This window comes from Platalea leucorodia, assembly GCF_965183815.1.
Source record: "Platalea leucorodia genome assembly, chromosome: 2".
Taxonomy (NCBI): Eukaryota; Metazoa; Chordata; class Aves; order Pelecaniformes; family Threskiornithidae; genus Platalea; species Platalea leucorodia.
The window spans coordinates 24710932-24732609 of NC_138824.1; the positions used below are offsets into that span (position 1 = coordinate 24710932).

The following is a 21678-nucleotide window of genomic DNA, read 5'->3' on the forward strand; positions in this document are numbered from 1 at the left end:
TAATGTCATTAAACTGTCACTGTATAAAGCATATAGAGAATGTAAGCATACTAAGAATGCACGCAAGAATTGGGAATCTCCTCATGCAAGAATTGGTCAGGGCACCAAGCCTGTCAAAGTTCAGGGAGCGTCTGGACGATGCTCTTAGTCATGTGGTTTAGTTTTGGGTAGTCCTGCGAGGAGCAGGGAGTTGGACTCGATGATCCTTACAGGTCCCTTCCAACTTGAGGTATTCTGTGATTCTGTGATTCCTCTGTTGGCAGGGAGGGGGTGGTACTATTCACAAGGTTGAATTCACTGAGTTGTGCTGGTTTGGGTGTTCATTGGTTCAGAATGATGTGACTTGAAAAGGAAGGCTGGGGAAAGTGCCTGTAGCTTAATGATGTTGTTCTGGGAGATGAGTTGTGGTCTGAGCTCTCCTCATTCTCCCACTTCCTGGAGGAGCCTAGTATTTAATAGTAGTGATGCCCACTCCCTGCCATCTGTCACCTGTAAAAGGAAAGAGTGAGTCATTTTGCTGTTACATGGAACTTAGATGCCATGTCTGTGAAACATGTTATTTGAATATACTGCTCTTTAGGCATCTTAAAAATAGGGTTCGCTTTCTCCTTTTGTAATGTAGGTGAAAAGATACTGCTGCTCTTGTGGGAGGAAATGGAAAAAAACAAATTCCTGACAGAGGCTTGAAGATCTCATCCAGATCCTTTGACAGAAAAAATTAGAGAGTAGTGCTATGAATAACTGCCGGAAAGGGGATTGGCGGTGATGGTGGGCTCAGAGATCTGCCTACATAGCAGCAACTACAACCCATGGTTTAGGGTGGTTTATGCTGTTGTGAAACTGCATTTGTACGCTCTCCCTCAGCCTCACCTGTAGGACTGTTTAGTTAGAACTTTTGGTTAGTTTTTAGTAGCTTTTTATTTACAGATTTCAGTTGCATTTAAAATAATACAAAGAAAATCCTCCCAAAACACAACCATGTTTGAACTCACTTAGCAAATTGCTTAGGAGCAAATGAATTGACTTGTTTGTCTTTCTTCTAAAGCTAGAGAGAATGATTCTATTTCTGGAGCAAAGCAACAGGATGAAAGAGCTGAGATAGTAAGTAGTTTTAAGAGCTATGCTGTTCTTTAATTTCAGTTAAGCTATTTAGTTATATGTACATTCCTTAAGCCAAGACTAAGAAATTCTGTCATTTTCATTCTAGGCCCTCCTATCTGGCTATTTTTAAAAGTTACTGTTCACAAAACTAAACTTGCAAAGCCTGGCTGTAGACTGTATTTTCACAAATAACCCCCTTTGAGGAATATTTTTGCTGTGTTTTTTTTTGTTTTGTTTTGTTTTGTTTTTTTTAAAAATCACTTGGATTCAGCAGCAGTGGGAGTCATTCAAAGAGAAATCAAACCTAGAAATTGCAATATGCTATTTATCTGAGGCTTTGTTTGTTTATGTGTTTTTCTTCCTCTTCTGTCAAAGTTTTGGGAGTTATTGTTTGGCTTATATCATCTAATAACTTCTTATGCTCAACCACTATACCAAGAGTTGAAATTGAGTATTAATTTCAGACCTTTGATATTGGTAGGAAAGGGAAAGTTCCTGCAAAATTGTAATTTTACTCTGTGTATATGAAAGCTGAATGATTATTCAGACTGAAAACCGAGAATGGTGCTAATAGGATTCAATTCCAAATTTATGTTTGATTCTTAACTAGCTGGAACTTCACAGTTAACAAACCGTTACAAGTTAAAATAAGCAAAACGTCTTTCTCCTTCCTCATATCTCCTTTGTTCCTTTTTGAGAGGCTTGTTTATAGTAAACTGCTGAACCATTCACTGCCCTTAAATTGATCATAGAATGGAACCTGCTTTGCATTGAAAATAGGGGTTATCTCCTTATTTATTTTCAAGTGTACCTGTGAAAGTGCTACCTTTCATTTTAAGAGATGCAGAATTATTCAGATACAGCAGGTAAATGTTTCGAGTTGCTTACTTTACTGTTAAAGTGACACTTACTGATATGTAATGTATATAACAGCTTATGTCTTTGGTTTACAGATTTTGCACAACTTTTTTTCCAACCATGATAAATGTCCTGGGACGAGTGATACAAGTATGCTGTCCGTACCAGAGACAGTAAAGCTAAATGCTGAAGATGACATCAAAGATTTTGGTATGCATTGATGCTTTACTACAGAGTATACTGTGAAGCAAGACTGAGGGTAAAGTTACCCTGAGCTCATCTTATGGCTTATTTCCTCTGCCAGCTGTGTACTCTGACTTCTTGAATTGATTCAACTTTGTAAAACTAATCTGGCCTTAAAAAAAGCAATCAGTTTCTGTTGAGTCAGTGAATTAAATCAGGTTACCATGCCTCTGGATGACAATCAGATTAGTACTGGTGTAAGTGAAGGTGTGAGACTGTACAAGAGAGCTGAGAGAGAAAATGGTACAGGCTCAAGGGGGAGCAAGACTACTACTTCTAGGTATTGAACAGGTTTAGCTTTATTGTGAAGTTTTACCCCAATACTCATTATTCTATGGTGAGCTTGTTTTTTAATGTTGCTATATCCTTTTTCGTTTACTTCACCTATTAGTAGTTCAAAACGGGACAAATCCCTTAGGAAAAGGAAATGTTTGGGTTTTTTTAATGAATGCAGAAAACACTCAGCCAAGGGAGAAAAAAATTTCATTCTATGTTCTTAGATCATGTTAGTGAAAAAGTGAAAAATGTACACTTTAATGTGAGCTTTTTTGGTTTTGTTGAGAAATGATGGCAGAAGGGAAGAATATTAAGAGAAATTTGTTCAGCAAGCACACGTGTAAAAGGGGACTATAGAGATTGACACAGGCTAGACAGGATGATATATCCTTAGGATTGTTTGTCTCCTTATCTGAACTGAATGGACTGCCCTAAAAATAGTGTTTGTACATGGTACATGTAAGGACTTTGAAAGAATTGGTTTAGAATTTGACGAGGAGGGCTGAGAATGCTGGGGTCAGGAAGCATTGTTGCTTGCAGAGCAATATATACTGCTATTTTTGTATTGTAAGTTCAAACATGCTGAGAAGAAAAAATGTAGTTGGTAGTACACATATTCAAGCAATCTGTAGTCAGTAAAATGCTTTTAGAAATGAAGGACAGATTAATGTCCTGTGCTGTGTTCCAAAATGGCTTATTACATCCCATACTACAGTAGAGAAGGCTAGTTAAAACAATGTCTGAGTAAAAATAAGAGGAAGAAGAAACATGTTGGGGTTTTTTTGAAGTACAAAATGACTTTTGCAAATGTCTCTTCCCCCTCCTCCGTTTTCCCCTTTTGATTATAGTTAACTTGGCATTTGAAGATGCAGTGTAAAAAGGATAGCTCAAACCTCCATGTTTGTAGCTTTCAGATGTTGGTTTTCTCTGGAATAGTGTTGTATGATCATGAAAGGCAATCAGTTTTATTAGGTATAATTTCTGTTTCAGTCAAAGAAAATAAGACACATCATAATACTAATTTGAATACCTACATGATTTTAAGGATATGAAGAGATTATTTATATTGTACCAGTTGCATCCTTAATAGCAGTGAGACTGAATATAGGCACTCAGTCCAATGTACAAGAACTACCAAATATTTCAAAGATTTTTTTGCTGGATTTTTTTGATTTTTAGTTGTAACTGTTAGAGAGATGAGAGGCGGTTTTATGCCTACAGCATGGGCACGAACCATTAATGGACATATTACGAATAGTTGGATGTGTGTGACCAAGTATTGGGAAATCTTCTGTGGACTTCCAAATGGAAAACCTTTTGTACACTAGGTTATTTAGAAGTTCTAATAGGGAAAATAGTTCTAAATTATACGAAATTGTACCTAAAAAAGGCTCACAGAAAAAGTTAAGCTATTGGTTATGTGCCCAAGGAAAACAGAGGACACGGATGTTTTCTAGGTACTTGGTTACAATTTCTTTGATATGAAAAAGCCTTAAAAAGTACTCTCAAAATAAAACCTAGCTATCTTTTTGAATGTGAAATATTTTGATAGGCAGGCCTAGTTTCATACATTTGAGAAGGTAATATTTTTATTTTGCATGTGTAAGCTTTTAAGGCTGTCTATGAAATAGAATTTAGGGTATTTTTTCCCCACTGCATGTAATTTCTCTACACAAACAAAAAATTCTCTTTTTTTTTTCCTAATACTTGTGCCAGTCATTTGGAACTTGTTAAAAGCTTCCTAATAAATTAAAAAAAATGAGAATCTTTTCTAAATCCTTCTTGGCACTACAGTATTCTATATCAAAGCTAAAGATGGTTTACTGAATCATCCTTAAATAACAGTTTCCTTAGCTGCCAGTTATAGACAAAAATAGGCAGCTTCTTAAGGTGTTTGGTGCCTACTATCTGGTATAAATTTTGACGGGAAAAAATGTAGACATATATCTTGTAAAACTACCTACTCATTCTCCTGTCTGTCAAAAAAAAACCAAAATTCTTTTGAGACAGCTAGGTTTCATCCTGGAAACCTGCGTAACCACCACAGTCCCCAGGAGGCCAGGGCATCTGCATGTATGTCCTTTGCCTCCTGTTTCCTCCAACAGCAGCTGTTGAAGAGTAACCTCCTTTAAAGACACGTAGATTTATTTTTCCAAACTGACTCCTGAGTAAAGGTAATTGCCGTAAAATTGAAAGCTGTATTTATCTATAAAAACACAATGCTGTTCCTAAGTTATTTCCTAAAACTTAATTTTTTACTTCTTTTCCTCTCCCCATCTTCTCTAAACTATTTAGAGTCAGAGACGTTAGATGGCTTATTTGGTGAGATGAATAGCTTTGAGGATTCGTTCAGCACACCTGCTAAGTCCAATGGAACTCTCCTTGTGGTGCCGCATGCTCTGGATGCAGTAGAGAACTGTGAAATAAACACAGATAAAGCACAAGGAAAGGGGGATGTTCCTTCCGAGCGGTCTGTTAGAAGAAAGACTGGCATTTCACAGGAAGTGAAAAGAGCTAGCTTGACTGAAAAAAGCCACTCTATTGAAATGAAGGATTCTTTACTCCAAAACACAGATGAAGATACAGGGTATGGTAAAGATGGCTGTTTAATAGGACATGAAAAGGAACTGGAGTCACTTAGGATTGCAGGAGACGTGCAAGATTATAGAACATGCAAGTCATCTGAGAATGAGAAGCCCGTGAAAGAAGACGTGCCATCTTCATCAAGCCAGTGGTCTCAGCTGAACTTATCTGATCTTGACGTAACTCACTTGGAAATGTCTATATGTAGCCCTCCACCCTCTGACTTATGTGGAGAGAAAAATTTAGAACAGAAGTCAGTACTAGCGACCAAGGATGATGCTGTGGAAACATCTTTACTGAGTACTTCAGGCTTGATAAAAGCACAAAAGCTGTTGAGTGTCAATTTGTCAGAAAAGTGCTATGAAGTGAAAAATTCAGAAAACAACCCAACATCGGAAATAACTCCAGTAAAATCTGTCTCTCTGAGTGTTCAAGATCCAAAGTTAGTAAAAGGATGTGCAGCTGAGAAGGTTTCCAAAATGAGCTTCTTAAACTGTAATTCTGTTTTAATCGAAAGTACAAATGTCACGGAGTATTCTGTAGTCTACAATGGCAGCTTTTCCAAGCATTTAAAAGCAACTTCCAAATCTGTTGTAACGGATGTTCTGTCTCACCCACTTGTATGTAGTGCGACATCTCCAGATAATTGCAATGACCTACATTTAACAAATAGTGAAAATACTCTTACAAAGTCTGGCTTTAAAAGCCTGAATATGTTATCTAGCTTGAGAAAGAGATCCAAGAGATTTATTTATACAATAAATAATACTTTACTGTATCAAGAAGAAAAAATACAGAAAGAAGTAACCTCTGAATTGCCTATTCATCCTTTATTACCACATTCGGAAGCTGATTCATGTGAATTTAAAGGTTGTCATGCAGCCAGTGTTGATGAGCAAGGTATATTATTAAGCTTTTCATCATTTGTGGAGGATTCTGCATTTATTAAGAACCTTTTATGTAAATGTTTCAGATAAAATCATGTAAAATCTTGTGTTTGTGGTAAAGTAGCTCTGCAACTGACTAGTCTGGGAATCGAGATATGGAATTGGTCTGTTATAATAATAGTGACAGAATGGCATTATTTTCAAATAGTCTGGTGCTAACTTACTGGTTTAGTCTCAGATTAGTTTCTGGAATAGAAACTTCCACCTTGAACCATTATTCTAATTTACAATCTTACTTATCTTTGTCAATGCTGTTTAGATATGCATAGTGCCAAGGGCCACCCTGTCTGATTTGATAACTTCTAAGCAATCATAAAGAATGGTAAAGTTGTATTGTTATTTTTCTAAAATTAGGGGGTTTAAGACTGTACATCTGTTTCTTCCGGAAGCACAAAATATTTAAAAAACCAAATTCTATAACAAAAGCAAGCACATACTCCTGTTTTTAAAAGCTGTTGTTCTTGCTGGAAGAACTACTTAATATTAAGAATTGAAGTACTTCTCTTTAACATTTGAAACAAGTCCTTATGTTGAGACACAAGGAATGGAAGCCCATCTCCAAATTTCATTACAACTGAAAACTGATTTATTTATTTTTTTTTTTAACTGATAGCATTAACTGCAGGCTACTTACTTGTTCCCGGTTATTAGAACATGATTAGATTAAACAGATCTCCAGTCTTGTCAAGGTGTTCACATTTGAAAATAAAAGTGATATTTATGGTACCAGTGTTAAACATGTGTAGAAATGATCTTATGGGCCAAAATTTTATGAAAATCTGAATCTGCATTTGTTTGCATAAATGAGAACTGATTTATTAACACTTTTTTTCTGTAATGTCTTCTTTTGTAGACTGCTTGCTTTTTGCTGAGAGGAAGCATTTGCAATCAAATATCGAGGAAAACAATTTCAGCACTTGTACTTTAAAAATGGATATAATGGATAATTCATCTGATAATTCCTTCAACGATAGGCTGAAGCAACAAGACCTAAGAGACTTGGAGAAAAATGCAAGAGAGGATCAACCTGCTACATCATTAAAATGCTTAGAAGTATCTAATACACAGAAAGAAGTCACAACAGATTCTATAAATAGTGAAATCATTTCAAATATAAAACGTAAAGTTCTAACTTCAGCGTGCCTAATGGCAAGAAAGCGTTCCAGGTTGCTCCCTAAAGGCTGTTGCTTAGAGGAAGGTGAGGAAGATAAGTCTGTAAGTGCTACTGTGAAGGATGGAGCTACTGTACCTCGGAGCCTTAAAGAACAACTTGTGTGGTCTTCTCCTAGGGATAATGAACGCTTGATTGATACGCACCATGACATTACGTCTGTGGCCAACGGCGGTTTCAATAATACTTTGAGTCAGATCAACTTTGGCATAAATGGAGTCAGTAGGGATCGTTGCAATAAAATACCAACTGATAAAAGGCATGCTACAGACCAGTGGTCAGTAGTTGACTGTACAGAAGTACTTGGACCTTTGGGAATAAACTGCTCAGAAAATGATAGTACTGGGTTAAAACAAGGGGAGAAAACAGATGCAGCTGCCTCTTCAGCAGTTGTAGCCAACAATCAAGAGCCAAAGTCAGTTGAAAACAATGAAATCTCTCAAGCAGCTGCTTGCAATAATGTAGCTGTAGAGATTGCTAAAGAATTGTTAGATTGCATAGATGATAATTCTTTAAATGAAGTAATTTCTGAAGAAGATAAACAAGTAGCACCTATGTATTCCAGCAAAAAGCCAAATAAGAACCTAAAGTATATAGGGAAATCATCAGGAAACCTTAACGCATGCAGTTTGAATCTGGGCTTTGGTGGCTTTCAGACTGCTTCCAATAAGCAGATTAAATTCTCTGAAGTCAGTATAGCAAAAGGCAGAATGCTGTTCAAAGATATTGAAAATGAATGCTTTGAAGCCTCTTCCATGGAAAGAGTCAGAAACACTTCAAATCAAGTTAAAAAGGAGAATACATTTTTCTCAGATTCAGAAAGCAAGTTGGGCAGTAATTTATCTGATTCTTTAGATTCACAGGCAAGTTTTCTTGAGCCTAGACATGCACAGTTTATTCCCCATAAAGTTGGCTTGTGTAAAAACTTTCCTAGAAGTCAACAATCCTTGCAAGAAACAAATCAAACCTTGACAGCAAGCCAAGAAGCTGAAATTGCTGAACTTTCTAGTATCCTGGAAGAAACAGGTAGTCAGTTTGAATTTACACAGTTTAGAAAGCAAAGTAACATGATACAAAGTCATGTCTTTCAGCAGTTTGGAACGGTAGAAACACGTGGAACAAGAAATGTGGAAAATATTTCTGAAACAAGGAAAGATGTTGATTCTTGTAGCACTTGTAAATCTGAAAATCAAGTAAAAAATGACAGGTATTGTACTAAGCGGGAAGACACAAATGAAGACTCTAAAGTGGTGGAATACAAAAAAGAAAACGCAGGGGTTTTCCGTAAAAATGGCAAAAAGGTTACTTTTACTAACTTAGACAGAAATGAAAGTAGAATATCTGATGAGAGCTTTCCGGTAGCTAAACAGGACAGTTTTTCTAATTTTGTAGGCTTTACTTCAGCTGGAGGTAAAAAAATAAATATTTCTAAGGAGGCTTTGACCAGATCTGCAGAGCTCTTCAAGGACTTGGATGATGATAACTATTTGTTTAAATCTTCTGAAACTAGTACTAGATGTCGCAATTCAAATGGGCATATGTCTTCTAACTGTAATTTTGTCAGATGCCTGACAAAAGAAAACAAAGGAAAAACGGTTTGTGTTTCAGATTTCAAAAGCATAGGTGCCATTTCCCACGCGGGTTCCATTTCCCACCATGCAGAGAAAAAAAATGAGGAAAATATTAGTACACCGTTCAAGGAAGATACGGAAAATCAAACAAAAAGATCAATAAATGATAATGAAAATGTTAATTGCAGTAGTACTAACTCTATCATCAACAGTCTATCATCCATTAAAAAACATAACCAGAATCATAATACTTCCAAACAGTTTTTGAATCAAGGAGATTGCCAAATTGAAGGTAGTTTGCAAGAAGACTCATTAGATGTAACGTGTCTAGGAGATGCTATTACAGCTGCAGAAGAACATAGGTTAAGCATATCAGATGAAATGGAAAACCTGTCTCCTAATCAGAAAGGAGAAGACAGAAAGCAGGAGAATGAAGGCTTGTCACAAAAATTTCAAACTCCAACTGTTGGTAATATATCCATTTCTGATGCAGCTTTGGATCATTCTCTACACTTGCTCAATGTACAATGTGGAGAAAGAGACGTAAATGTTTTGGAGAACTCTGATAAACAAAAGACAAATCGTATAAATATGGAAGGAGAAGGCACCACCCATGATAAGAACCTGTTAGTGAATGAAAGCAGAATAAAAATAGATTCTTACCATCCTCATCAAATGCCTTTCAAGCAAGAGGTGGATGTTGAAAAAAATGAAGTGAAAGGGCGTTATCTGACTGGTTTTCACACTGCTAGTGGCAAGAAAATAACAATTGCTGATGGATTTTTGGCTAAAGCTGAACAGTTTTTTGCAGAAAATGTTGATGTAGGAAAGGAACAAAATGACAATTTTCAGAATGCTTTAAAGAAAAGGAAATGTGGTAAAAAATGTGTCAAAGACTGTGATTTATGTATTGAAAGCATTGCTCGATGTGATCCAGAAAAACTTAATTTTAATAAAAAGCTTGTTCCTGAAGAACCTGGAGAACAACTTAAGGAAACAGTAGAGAGCGGTCCCATTAAACATGCTGTCATTCTTGATACTGTTAAAGTAGATACATTTGTTAATCTAGGCGAAGATTGTGAAAGAAGTTTGGTAACTTCATATGCACATAAGAAAGCTGATGTCAGACCTGGAACGTCAGAACTGGAATCCCTTCCTGGACAGGAGAGTGATGCTTTAAGTAGAACTCATTTGTCTGAAGATGGAAAACTGTTTGCAGAGAGAGAGATGGAATACTCAGCAAAAAAGAGGGATGATTCAGAAAACATACATGATTTTCCTGTGCACTCTGCTGCATCTCTGCATTTAATGAAGGTATCAAATGACCTTGAAGACAATTCTGTGCCTGGAGGTACAAAAAATACTTTATTTGTTGAGGACAGTAACAATAAATCTAATCAATCCCTCCTCTTAACTTCAAAAAGTAGCTCTTCTCATTTGCACTGTGACAGTAAGGAATTTGACTTAGAACATTTAAATGAACCTTGTGCTGATACAAACTGCTTCACAGACACCATAGTTAACGCTTGCCAAAACCAGTCACTAGTCAGTCTTCCTGAAGATGAAACTCATTTAACCAGCCTAAAAGAAACATCACTTAATGTTGAATATCGAAAGGATGATATGAAACCAACTGTGTTTACTACAGCAAAAGGTAAAGCAGTTTCTGTTTCAGAAAGCACATTAGCAAGAGTCAGACAAATGTTTCAAGAAGACTGCAGTGAACCTGTAAAATATGAAATTGAGGCTAACTCAAAAACTAATCAAACAGAAATTGTTGGAAATTCATCACCTGTCATTCATGCCGAGTGTCCTAATTCTGCTAAGTCTTTAAATCCTACAAGAAGTGAAGAGATTAATTCAGCTGCAACCCATTTTATTAAAGTAAATGCACATGCTAGTGAAAATGGTCACCAAGATACAAACACATTTGCAGATGCAAAGTCTGTTCCAAATTCCCAGAGGCAGTGCTTTGAACAGCATATTAAGCTTTTAGGGCACTTGCCTGTTCCAGATAAGCAGATAAAGCAGTCAGAGTCGTCTACAAGCAATCTTGGATTTTTTAGTACAGCAAGTGGTAAGCCTGTACAACTATCAGAAGAGTCACTAAGGAAAGCTAGAAAGCTCTTTTCCGAAATGGAAGGTAATCATTCATCGGATATACAAGAAGCATTTTTAGTTGAGGAAGATGTTGAAAAGTCTGAAATGCACACTGAAGTAGTTCCTAGGAAAATGCAGGTAGCGTTATCAAAAGAGGAAGAAAATGCCAGCACTGAATTGATTTCAAATCCAGCTTTTGGATTCAGCACTGCAAGTGGAAAGCAGGTAACAGTCTCTAAAAATGCCTACCAAAAGGCAAAGGCAATTTTAAAAGAATCTGATGACTTCTTAAACAGTGGGCTTTGCGGTACAGATCAACTTAGTTCAATTAAAGAGAGTGGTCAACATGTAAAATCTCTAACTGATAAAGTGATCTCAGAATCCAAAACTGAGAAAAGCTGCAGTGAAGACTTTGACTTAAAAAGCATCTACCCTGAGGAAATGAAGTCTTTCCTAAGCACTCACCGTGTCAAAATGCCTGAGTATGCACCACATAGTAAGAAAAACAAGCAGTTAACATTATTTAAAAATAGCTTTCAGCAAGAGGAGACTAGGTCTTTTGGAAAAGGGCAGCTGAATCTGGGGATGAAAACAGAGCCTGAAGCAGTTTCATGTAGTGCTACTGCTAAAACAGAAATTAATATTAATCTTCTCCAAACTCCAAAAAATTACTTGGAAGTGGAGGCTGTAGAAAGTGCAAGAGCTTTTATGGAAGATGATCTTTCCGATTCTGGAGTACAAATCAATGCCACGCAGTCCTTCAGTGGCAGACTGGATAAAAACTTTCAAAATAAGACCTTTGGGAAGAGGCACTTTGAAGAAAAAAACTCACTCGGTAGGTCTTTGTCTTATGTATGTTCAACTCCGTATTTCTGCACAGTGGGTTGTTTGGGGCTTTTTTGCATGTCACACTGATTCTTGGGTCATATAGAAATTGAAGTTCTTCCTCTTAGTGTAAATGACAAAAATTCTTGTTGCAGGCAATAATTCATCCACTCTTTCCAGCCTTAAATACATGGTACAAGCTAAATTTGTGACTAGTGGTTTTGAAGGTGTGCAGATTTTGCTGTTTTGTCATAAAGTTTTGGAAGAAAGCTACTGCTTATTTTCTCCCTGAGCAGACTTTTTTTTTTTTTCCTCTCTGCACAAATCTACTGGGTTTTTTCATTGAATAATGAGTAACAAGTCTATTTTCACTGGTTTGTGCCTTGCAGGTGAGGACAAGGTTTCACTTATATTGAGACTGCTAGTCTGATATGAAAAATAGTTGTCCGTCTAAAAGCGTGGTTCCTTACCATCTAAAACTGATCTGTCTCAGGACTGAAGTGTTGGTACTTAACGCTTGCACAGTCACCCAGACCCGTTCAGGGACCTGGGCCAGCTGAAAACTGTTTATGGAAGGGTAGATTGCAACAGAGTCGCTGCCTGGCTTCACAAGTCCAGGTACAAAGGTTGGGCAGGCTAGTGTGGGAAAGTTTGGGTAGGCATGGAAAGGCAGATAGGACTCCATCCGTTCAACTTGAAACAGCTGTGACACAGTTGAACCACATCCTTAGTTACAGCTTCTGTAAAAGGTGTGTAACATGCTTCTTTGGAATTCTGTAGGGACTCTGATTACTGAAAGTACAGAAGAAGATGCAGGTGAGCTGCGCTGCTGAAGTCCACTGCGGTGCACTTTCTGAGGCAGACTGTCTCGAGTATGCTTGATAAGTTAAGGCTCACAAATTCTGATTTGGATGGAACAGACCTACTGACCATGAAAGATTCTGCAACAGACTTCATTATATGGAGTCTTGAAATCATTCTTGGTAACACAATATACAGTCATTCTGTACAGAAGAAACTTCTGCAAATTGTGGTGAAGTAGCTCTGTGTTCGAAAAGGCTGTTTAATACAGATATGTGATCTGAAAACTTGCTATTTCTGCTTGCTCTGACTTCTTGAATGTTTTATTTAGAAATTATAACTAAGTTATACAGTATTGGTAAGAAACTGAACTTAAAAGGAACATCACTTTTAAAAATCTGTGGTTTTATCCTAGGAGAACCTCCAATTAAAAGACAGCTACTGCTTGAATTTAACAGAACAAAGAATCCCCCCAGATCTTTGAAAGCTTCGAAAAGCACCCCTGATGGTAATTTCAGTCTTCTTGTGTTCTAAGCAGTAATCTGATGTCAGTTGTTATCTTTAGAATTCTTCAATTTCCAGTAAACTAGTATGTAATAAGATTGCTTAACTTCTTCTTTTATCAATATAGTCATGAAAATTCAGGGAAGCTGCTATGGTAATGTCTCTGCTGACTTGAAATCACATGATTAATGGTATGCCTTATTATGTATAATCTAAATACATTACAATGTACTACTGCAAGAACTCTGGTTTAATTTCCAGCTCAGTAGGAATTTATCCAGTTTCTTATGATCCTAAATCTCACAAATTCTAGTCTCACTAGGAAGAATATATGTTACTGATCTGTAATTTCTCAATGAAAAACAGTATCTACAGGAAAATGAGAAGGTACTGCTAATTTCATCATATTCATGAAGAATATATGTATTGATAGGTGTCTACATTACAGATGCTTTTAATATTTCGAGCCAGTAATATGGAAGCTTATGAAAGTGAAATCAAGGTTTTAAAGTTTGAGTTGATGCTTTATGTGAAGCTAGTTACTGATTAGGGTATTAGGACAATGTGATTTTGACTACGGCTTTTGGTTATGGGATAAGTTGTGTCCTTTAAGGAACTTGTTCTTTCTAAGCACTGCATGCTCTCACCTAGAATTCATTATCAGGATTCATCAAATGTATTGGTTTAACCAGTATATTGGTTCCCAAATGCTGTCCCAAATCTGTTCTAAGCATAAAACCCATGATTTAAAGGAAGTTTTAAATGGAATTTGTAAGTTGCTGCCAGAGAATAATTTTACACCCTTCATATGTAAATATTATCCTACCCTGCAGCAGGATCTGAACAGTGTTATTCCTTGGTGGAACAACTGAAGACAGTTCTAATCTCCAGTATAGTCTTGCCTCTGACTTCTAGAACCTGTGGCATCTTGTATATGTGACTTCTCATATGAAACTTCCTCTTCGCAGCCTAAGGGCATAGCACAAATGAGTTTAAATTCCAGGCCGACATGATCTATTTGCATTCATAATTCCAAGATAAGCTTGTCCTTCAATGATGGAAGGAGGAGTTTGTGCAAATGTGCCCTTTTCTGTTGTAACTTTTTAAAAAAAAAAAAAGTTTCTAAAATAATTCTAAATTGAATGGTGAGCCTACCTGGAATTAAATATATGATAAACATTTCCCTTTCAGGAGCCTAAAAACATCTTGCAGGCTCACAAATATGAACTTGTGAGAGTTCAGCATTGTGGTCACTCATCCTTTAGATCTGTCTGCAACTAGCGTGAAGATGTTTTATACAAAGATTTTATTTGGGGGGGAAAGAACAAAGCCATTTAAATCCACTCTGGAAACTTTTCTATGTATTTATAACATTGATATAGGAAAAAAATGTGCTTTAAATATCTATCTATCTAATATATCATTTCAAACTTTCTTCCTAATTATCTTTTAGGCATTTTCAAAGACAGAAGAAAATTTATATACCATGTTCCTTTAAAACCCATAACTTGTCAGCCTTTTGGGTGAGAAATTTATAATATATTTTAGAGTTCTACTGCAATTTCTTAAAACCTCGCAAGCTGTTGTAACTTTTTAAAAATATATATGGTAATAATTTGCTACCCAACTTTATATAAAGATTAATAATTTTACTTCAAAATAAACAGATTACCATGTAACACGCATTGCTGCAGTAGACCAGTGCGATGCTAAACAAATTTTACACTTATATTTTTCTTTTCCCAATAGATAGAAATTAAGTATTCAGTTTTTAAAATGTCAAAGACTGATATTTTTATTGTTTTTTATATATTTTATATGTCTTTTTATTGATGTAGTATTGAAAGTTGTATTATTAAATTAAGACTATCAGAATCCTGACAAAGAGTTTTGTCAGGAAGCTGAAACCTGTATGTTTACATGTTTTTGTCTCTGTAGGGCTACTAAAGAACGACAAGAAGTCAAGAATCCTACCCTTACTCTACCAGATCAAGACTTCAAAGGATTTAAATCGAAACCTGCCATTTTTCAGCACTGTGCACAAAGGCAGCCTTCAAATGGTACTTTAGGGATTTCTACTCCATGTAAGGCCTCAGCAAAAGAGAGTGAAGAAACAAGAAGTTTGCAAAAATCTGGCAAAACTGTTAAAACTTTTATTCCACCCTTCAAAACCAAGCTGACGTTTTCTACAGGTGAACAAGGCAGCAGCAAAAGATGTGACTCACCAATCAGCAAGAATATGACTGAAGAGATGGAATTAAATCAGATCACAACTGAACGAAATATTGCTGAACCTCAGGATCACCAGTCTTACATCCAGCATGCAGCAGACACTGACCTAGAAAATGGCAATTTAGGTATTTTCAGATTTTGAGCACTTACTTATTGTGAATACTAACTATCAGAACTGAACCTTTAAGGGTTTTGCATGTTCTGTCAGACTTCTTTTTTAAATAAAAAGAAGCTTCTTTTTAAGTTTGAGTTTTTGTGGTGGGTTTTGGTTTTGGTTTGGTTTTTTTTGTTGTGTTTTTTTTTTTTTTTTCCCCAGGAAAACTAGGAAATAATTGCTTTCCTAGTATTTTATATTGCACTCCTCATAAAGCATATCCATCTCATCTCCAAACTTAAGAACACAAAAAATTTGTTTTCACACAGTGCTTCAGAAACAAGTGTTTAAGATGGCTTATGTTTCATTTGCTATTTGATTTTATATACCTCTTAAGTAAAATATTCTAGGAACCTTAACGACTAGCCCTACTATACTTCATTCACCTTTAGAGAAGCTTGTATTCATTCTGTTTTCTAATTAAAATGTAGGCTTAACCATATAAATGGCTGATTGTGTCATTTTCAAAGAAGCAGAGTTTAAGTGCTCAACTGTGACTTTATTTAGCATGTGGGCTTATGCTTTCTAAGCTCTCATGAATGTTCCAATGTCTATAATTCATATAACTTTTACAATCAAATAATCCGGATTTTTTCAGAAGGACTCACTGTGTATATTTGAACAGGTGCATGAGCATTTGCAGAATTAGATCCCTTATTTACAGGTCAAAATCTCAGGATTATGGACTAGTCATCATCAACCAATTTCTGTTCATTTAGAGTTTTCTGTGAAGACAAGAGTTCAGTCTGAAGCAAAAAATACGTGGATTTTTGTTTAGTTCAGGGACTTATATATTCATATTTATTTCGTATCATTCATTTCGTATAAATATTATTCAAATGCCTTCAGTAAACACTGGCTTTTAAATGCTTTAAACTTTGAATATTTAGACTGTTGCAGTTTCTAAAAATCTGCAGAGTGGCTTAAAAATATGATTCTCTGAATCTGCTTTTATAGTGTGACTGTATATCTTAAATGGATATACAGTATAAAAAGATTTTGATGATTTTTTTTTTTTTTCCCTTTGCAGCTATGGTCAAGATGATGACAAATCTCCGCTGTGCCAGAGATCTCCAGGAAATGAGAATTAAAAAGAAATATAAGCAAAACATTGGCTCACAGCCAGGCAGTCTTTATGTCATTAAAACATCTGCAAGAAATAGAATCTCTCTGAAAACTGCAGTTGAAGAGAAATCTCCTAGTTTTTATTCTACAGAAGAGGTATATTGATAATGTTTTATTGTGCGTCTTTCCTGGGGTCTGTTCCTTAAGGCAAACAAACAAAAACTCAGTAGCTGTTGAATAGATACATTCTTCAGTTTTGAGATAAGTATTTACAGTAGCTGTTATACCAGTTGCTACACTTTTTTAAGTAGCTTTGCATATCCACAGTTTTTAAGACTCTTCCAAATAATAAGGGTCATAACTGTCTCTGTAGTGTTATAACCAAGAGAAGCGTCAAACAAGGAAAAAATCCACCAGTTATAGTTGCTATTGATTTTTAAGCCGTACGAAGAACTATTTTAAGATAACACGCAGTTAAAATTTAAGCTCAGATTACTCTATGTCAAAAGCCTCTTGCTTTTGGTACAGCAAAGGTACAATGAATTTTTGAACTGATTTTTTTTAAACAATTTTAAAGCTGTGTTGCTGCTGTTCTGCTAAAATAATTGCTCTGTTCTCCTTGGATTACATACAGAATGACAAGATCAGACAAAAGCTGTCTCAACCTCAAGGAAATATTTTATCTGAATTTATAACATTAGATATAAGAACTCTCAGCTGAATTCTTACTGTATTGTCATTATTTTGTCTTTTTCATCTGATTTTTTGCAGCTTTACACATATGGTGTTTCAAAACATTGCATACAAATTAACAGCACAAATGCAGAATCTTTCCAGTTTCTCATCGAAGACTTTTTCAGTAAGGAGTATTTATTAGCTGGAAATGGAATGCAACTTGCGGATGGAGGATGGCTAATACCTACAGATGAGGGAAAAGCTGGAAAAAAGGAGTTTTACAGGTACTGTTACTTATGAACTTGAAACAAGTATGCTATAAAGTGATTCTCTTACCCCCTAGAGTAAATTGAACACGGTGATCTTTTAAAGCCTCTGCCTACTTTTTTACTGTGCACTTCTAGTACACCTCTGTTAGTGTAAATAAAGATATTGTAGGATTGTAAATTTACTATGTAGGCTAATGTTGTTAGTGATCTTCACTGACCATTAAAGAAAGCATACAAAGTCAATTTAGAAAATTTTTGGGGATCCTTCAACAGTGTAAATAGTCTAGAAAAATATTAGTATTTTCTGTTAGTTCAGTGCTTTACCATTTTGTTTAATTAGCGTTAGTAGGTTTGGTTTTTTTTTTTTCCGCAAGTGGAAGAAGATTTATTTCTGTTGGGCTTTAGAGTTTTTTGATAGGAATGAAGGTTGACTGGGGAGGTGCTTAGGGCTTCTTTGGCAGGACAGGGCTGAAAATATGTTTTTTTTAATATAATTTTTTTAAAGCTGACGTACGATTTGAAGGAAGCAAAGACTTCAGTAGTAAAACTCACTGATTCATCAAGCCTTCTTTTGAGTATATGTAAGAAGCAAAAAAAAAAAAAAAAAAAGTGCACAAACAAGCCCTGCTCTTTTACTCTTCCTGGTCCTTCTGTCCCTCCTTTTGCAGGTCATTTCAGATGAGCTGAAAGAAAAGTGTATGTGTTGAGTGCATCTCTCCTAAACGCTTTCATAAAAATTACGTTTTGTTTTCCTGTAAGCAAGTTGGTACATTATAACTTCATCAAAAGCATGTGTGACAGAGCAAGGAACTACCAGTGTACTGTTCCAGCAAAACTTCAGAAAATACTTCACCATTATTTTCTGATTTCCTCCGTAAATTTGAGATGCTCGTTTTTCAAGTCAATGTCACTGCTGGTATGCATTCACACAAACACTCAAGGCAGGAACCTGTATTTGAGTAGTATTTGTAGTCAAGCATGCGTTGGCAACCTGCATAGCATCACAATTCAAGAGGTTTGCAGTATTTGCTTCCCAGTACCAAAGTGTGACAGAGAGAGGTCTGTTCCAAGCTCAAGGACTGCTTTTATTTGAAAGTTTGAGTTGGTGAAGTTGGTGCCGGTAATCCAGTATGGGAAAATTGACTAGTATAAGATGTGTACTTCCATGTTGTGATCTGTACTTCCTCATAAAAAAAAAAATTGCTTTCTGCTCTTGCTAATGAGTCAGCATCATTATTAGCTTCTCCCACATGACTTTGGGAAACATTTTTCATGCCAAAGTTATTGCCATGACTTTGGGAAATGTTTTTGGTGTCAACAGTATTTGTTCATCTTGGGAGAACTGGAGATGTTCTGCGTGCATACCCAACAACTACTCAGTGAAGATCAATCAAGCGCTGGAATTCACAGAATCAGAGTAGTTTAAGTCGGAAGGGACCACTGGCAGTCATCCAGTCCAAGCCCCTGTTCAACGCAGTTTGAATTAGATTAATTACTCAGGGACTTGTCTAGATGAGTCTTGAACACCACCAGGGACAGAGATTCCTCAACCTCTCTGGATAACCTGGGCCAACTGACCACTCTCATGGTTTAAAAAACCAAAACAACAACCCTTACCTCTGATTAGAATTTTCCATGTTCCAGCTTGTGTCTGTTGCCTCTCGTCCTCTTGTGTGCTTCTGAGAAGAGTCAGTCCCTGTTTTCTCTGAATCCTCCAGTCAGGTAGCTGTAGGCAGCAATAAGGTCTCTTTGCTTTCTCTCTTAAATCCAAACAAACCCAGCTCTCTTGGCTTGTATGTCATGTGGTTAGCCCCCAAGAGCACAGGGGGACCACCTTGGTGGCCCTCTGCGGGGGTTTGCTCCAGTGAGCAAAAAGATTTTGCTCCAGTTAGCTCCAGCATCTTTGTCCTGGTGAATCCAAAGCTGGACAGAACCTTCAGATGCAGTCTCCCAAGTGCTGAAGAGAGGGGAAGGATCACAGCCTTCCTGGCTTTGCCCATAATACAGCCCAGGATGTTTTTGTGCTTCTTTGCTGCAAGGACACATTGCTGCCTCATGGTCATCTTGTTGTCCACCAGGACCTTGGATCCTTTTCTGCAAAACTGTTTCCCAGACAGTCAGCTGCAGCTTGTTACTGTTGTGTGGGGTTGTTCCATCGCAGGTGCAAGACTTTGCTTTTCTTGAATTTCATGAGATTCCTGCCAGCTTGTTTCTCCAGCCTGTCCAGGTCCCTCTAAATAGCGACCCTGCCCCCCAGTTTATCAACCACTTCCCCAAATTCAGTGTCATCTGTAAATTTGCTGCCAGTGCGTTCCACACCATCATCTGGCTTGTTAATGAAGACATTAAACAACATTTGACCCTGTATTCATATCTGAGAGGTGCCATTAGTTACTGCCCACCTGCTGGACTTTGTACTGTCGATCGCAATTCTTCATGTTCAGCAGTCCAGCCAATTTTCCACCCACTTTATCTACTTATCCAGTCCATATCTTACCAATTTTGTGATAAGGAGACTGTAAGAAATTGTTAAAGTCCCTGTTAACATATGCAACATCCACTGCCCTCCCCTTGCCCACAGCACCAGTTACTTCATCATAGAAATCAATTGGGTTGGTTAGGCATGATTTGCTCTTAGTAAATCCATGTTGGCCATTCCTAATCACCCTCTTGTCTTTCACTTGTTTAGAAATGGCTTCTAGAATTTTTGCGTGCTGCTCTGGAAGTTCTCGAGTCTGTCTGTTTGACAGTAAATCCAGTTTGTCTCAGAGCAGTCCTTAAAATTGATTGTGTTTTTTTCTAAATACTGTAAAGCAAAGCTAATCCTCCAACAGTTCTGTTTTGGACCCTGTGGCATTGCGTTCCCTGACTGTTTCATGGACAGCTGTGGGACGTGTAGGCATATGCATTTATTTAGTCACTCAAAGGCAGAGTATGCAGAACTTGACCTAACTTGTTACTTGGCTGTTTCCTCCCCATTTGGCAAGTATTGTGCTATTAGCGATACCATCCCGGATTCTGCCTTTCCCTCCAGTGGTGACGCGATTGTTGAATGTTTTGGGCATATACCCTGCTAGATAGAAGGTTCCTACAAAGCATTTACAGTAGGCGCATAAAAGACTGTCTGGGATGTTCATCCCTGTGCAGTTATGGTGCAGGGCCTCTTGCCTACGTGTCAGTGTTCTGGAGTTGCGTGCATTTTAGAAAGCAAGATGGTCATTCTTTTCTCATGTGAAATTGGTATTTCTAGGCTGACAAGCAACGCCGCTACACAAATTAATAGGAAACATGAGGTTTGAGGTTGTTTTTGTCAAGAAGCAGTAGGTCTCTGGGAACGACGCATCCAACTCTGGATCGGTGTATTTGCAATCTGCTGCTTAGGCATGTTGGAGGTAATCTTGATTAATTTCACACAGTTTTCCTGTGAATGGGAAAGATATTAAAGTATTTGCACAAAACATCTTATGCCTAGATGTGCTAAATATCATCCTTTTTAGGCACTCCAACTTCTTGTTCCAGAAGCAGCTTGTCTTAATAATAATTTTCAGATGTGCTCCTGATTCTGTGGTCAGGCCATGAGATACATGGCTTTCCCCACATTCGTTTTTCAGAAACAGAAGAGAGCAACCACCAACATACTGCTAAATATCCCAGAATAGCCACGGTGGTTTTGGTGTCAGAACCTGCTCTGGGTGGCAGTGTCGATCTGACCCTGAATACCAGACACACTCTCGAGCAATTTGTGGAGGTTGTTCCACAAGAGGTTGCCTTCGGTTCCTGTCTTTTCTGGATTTGTTCTATGTTAAAGCATATGGTTGAGAATAAATACCTCCTGGTTGGTCAGCTGAATCAATCTTTTTATCCCTTTAAGTATCTTAACTAGATCTCTGTCAACTAGAATATATATGCATTTATTTAGTCATCTTTATTTAGGATCTTAATCTTGAACTGAATTCTGTCTTTAACTCCTGAATTGTATTGTCCTTCACAAAAGATTACAGAGTATCTCCTAAAGTTTGAGATTGCTTTTGCTCTCTTCTAATGCAGCAATAATTAATTTGATGCTCATGCCTGCTCCTTATCTTCCTTTTTGGCTTTTGTTTCTTTTCCTCACCCAACTGCAATACAGTGCCTTAAAATCTTCTTGAGGCTTTCTGACAAGTTGGAAATTGACTTTTTGATAGGACTTAACTTGTGTTCTAGTCAGTCTAATGGCTCAGCTATTTGAATTTCTGGTCTAATTCTTTCTCCTTTAATGAAGTGGCCTTCCTAGTGACTGTGAGAGCTGGAAAAAATAGATGTT

The 21678-nt window shown here is 37.0% G+C and overlaps 1 protein-coding gene across 1 annotated transcript in view; it reads left to right on the forward strand.

Annotated features, from left to right (window-relative positions):
* Nucleotides 1–21678, forward strand: part of BRCA2 (BRCA2 DNA repair associated) — a 41099-nt gene that overhangs the window by 6270 nt on the left and 13151 nt on the right. Inside the window, exons 8-16 of the mRNA XM_082304252.1 lie at nucleotides 1046–1101; nucleotides 2055–2169; nucleotides 4774–5961; nucleotides 6862–11685; nucleotides 12892–12984; nucleotides 14434–14503; nucleotides 14919–15337; nucleotides 16397–16587; nucleotides 17203–17390. Coding sequence (XP_082160378.1) covers nucleotides 1046–1101; nucleotides 2055–2169; nucleotides 4774–5961; nucleotides 6862–11685; nucleotides 12892–12984; nucleotides 14434–14503; nucleotides 14919–15337; nucleotides 16397–16587; nucleotides 17203–17390 — 7144 coding nt within the window. The remainder of the gene's footprint in view (nucleotides 1–1045; nucleotides 1102–2054; nucleotides 2170–4773; nucleotides 5962–6861; nucleotides 11686–12891; nucleotides 12985–14433; nucleotides 14504–14918; nucleotides 15338–16396; nucleotides 16588–17202; nucleotides 17391–21678) is intronic.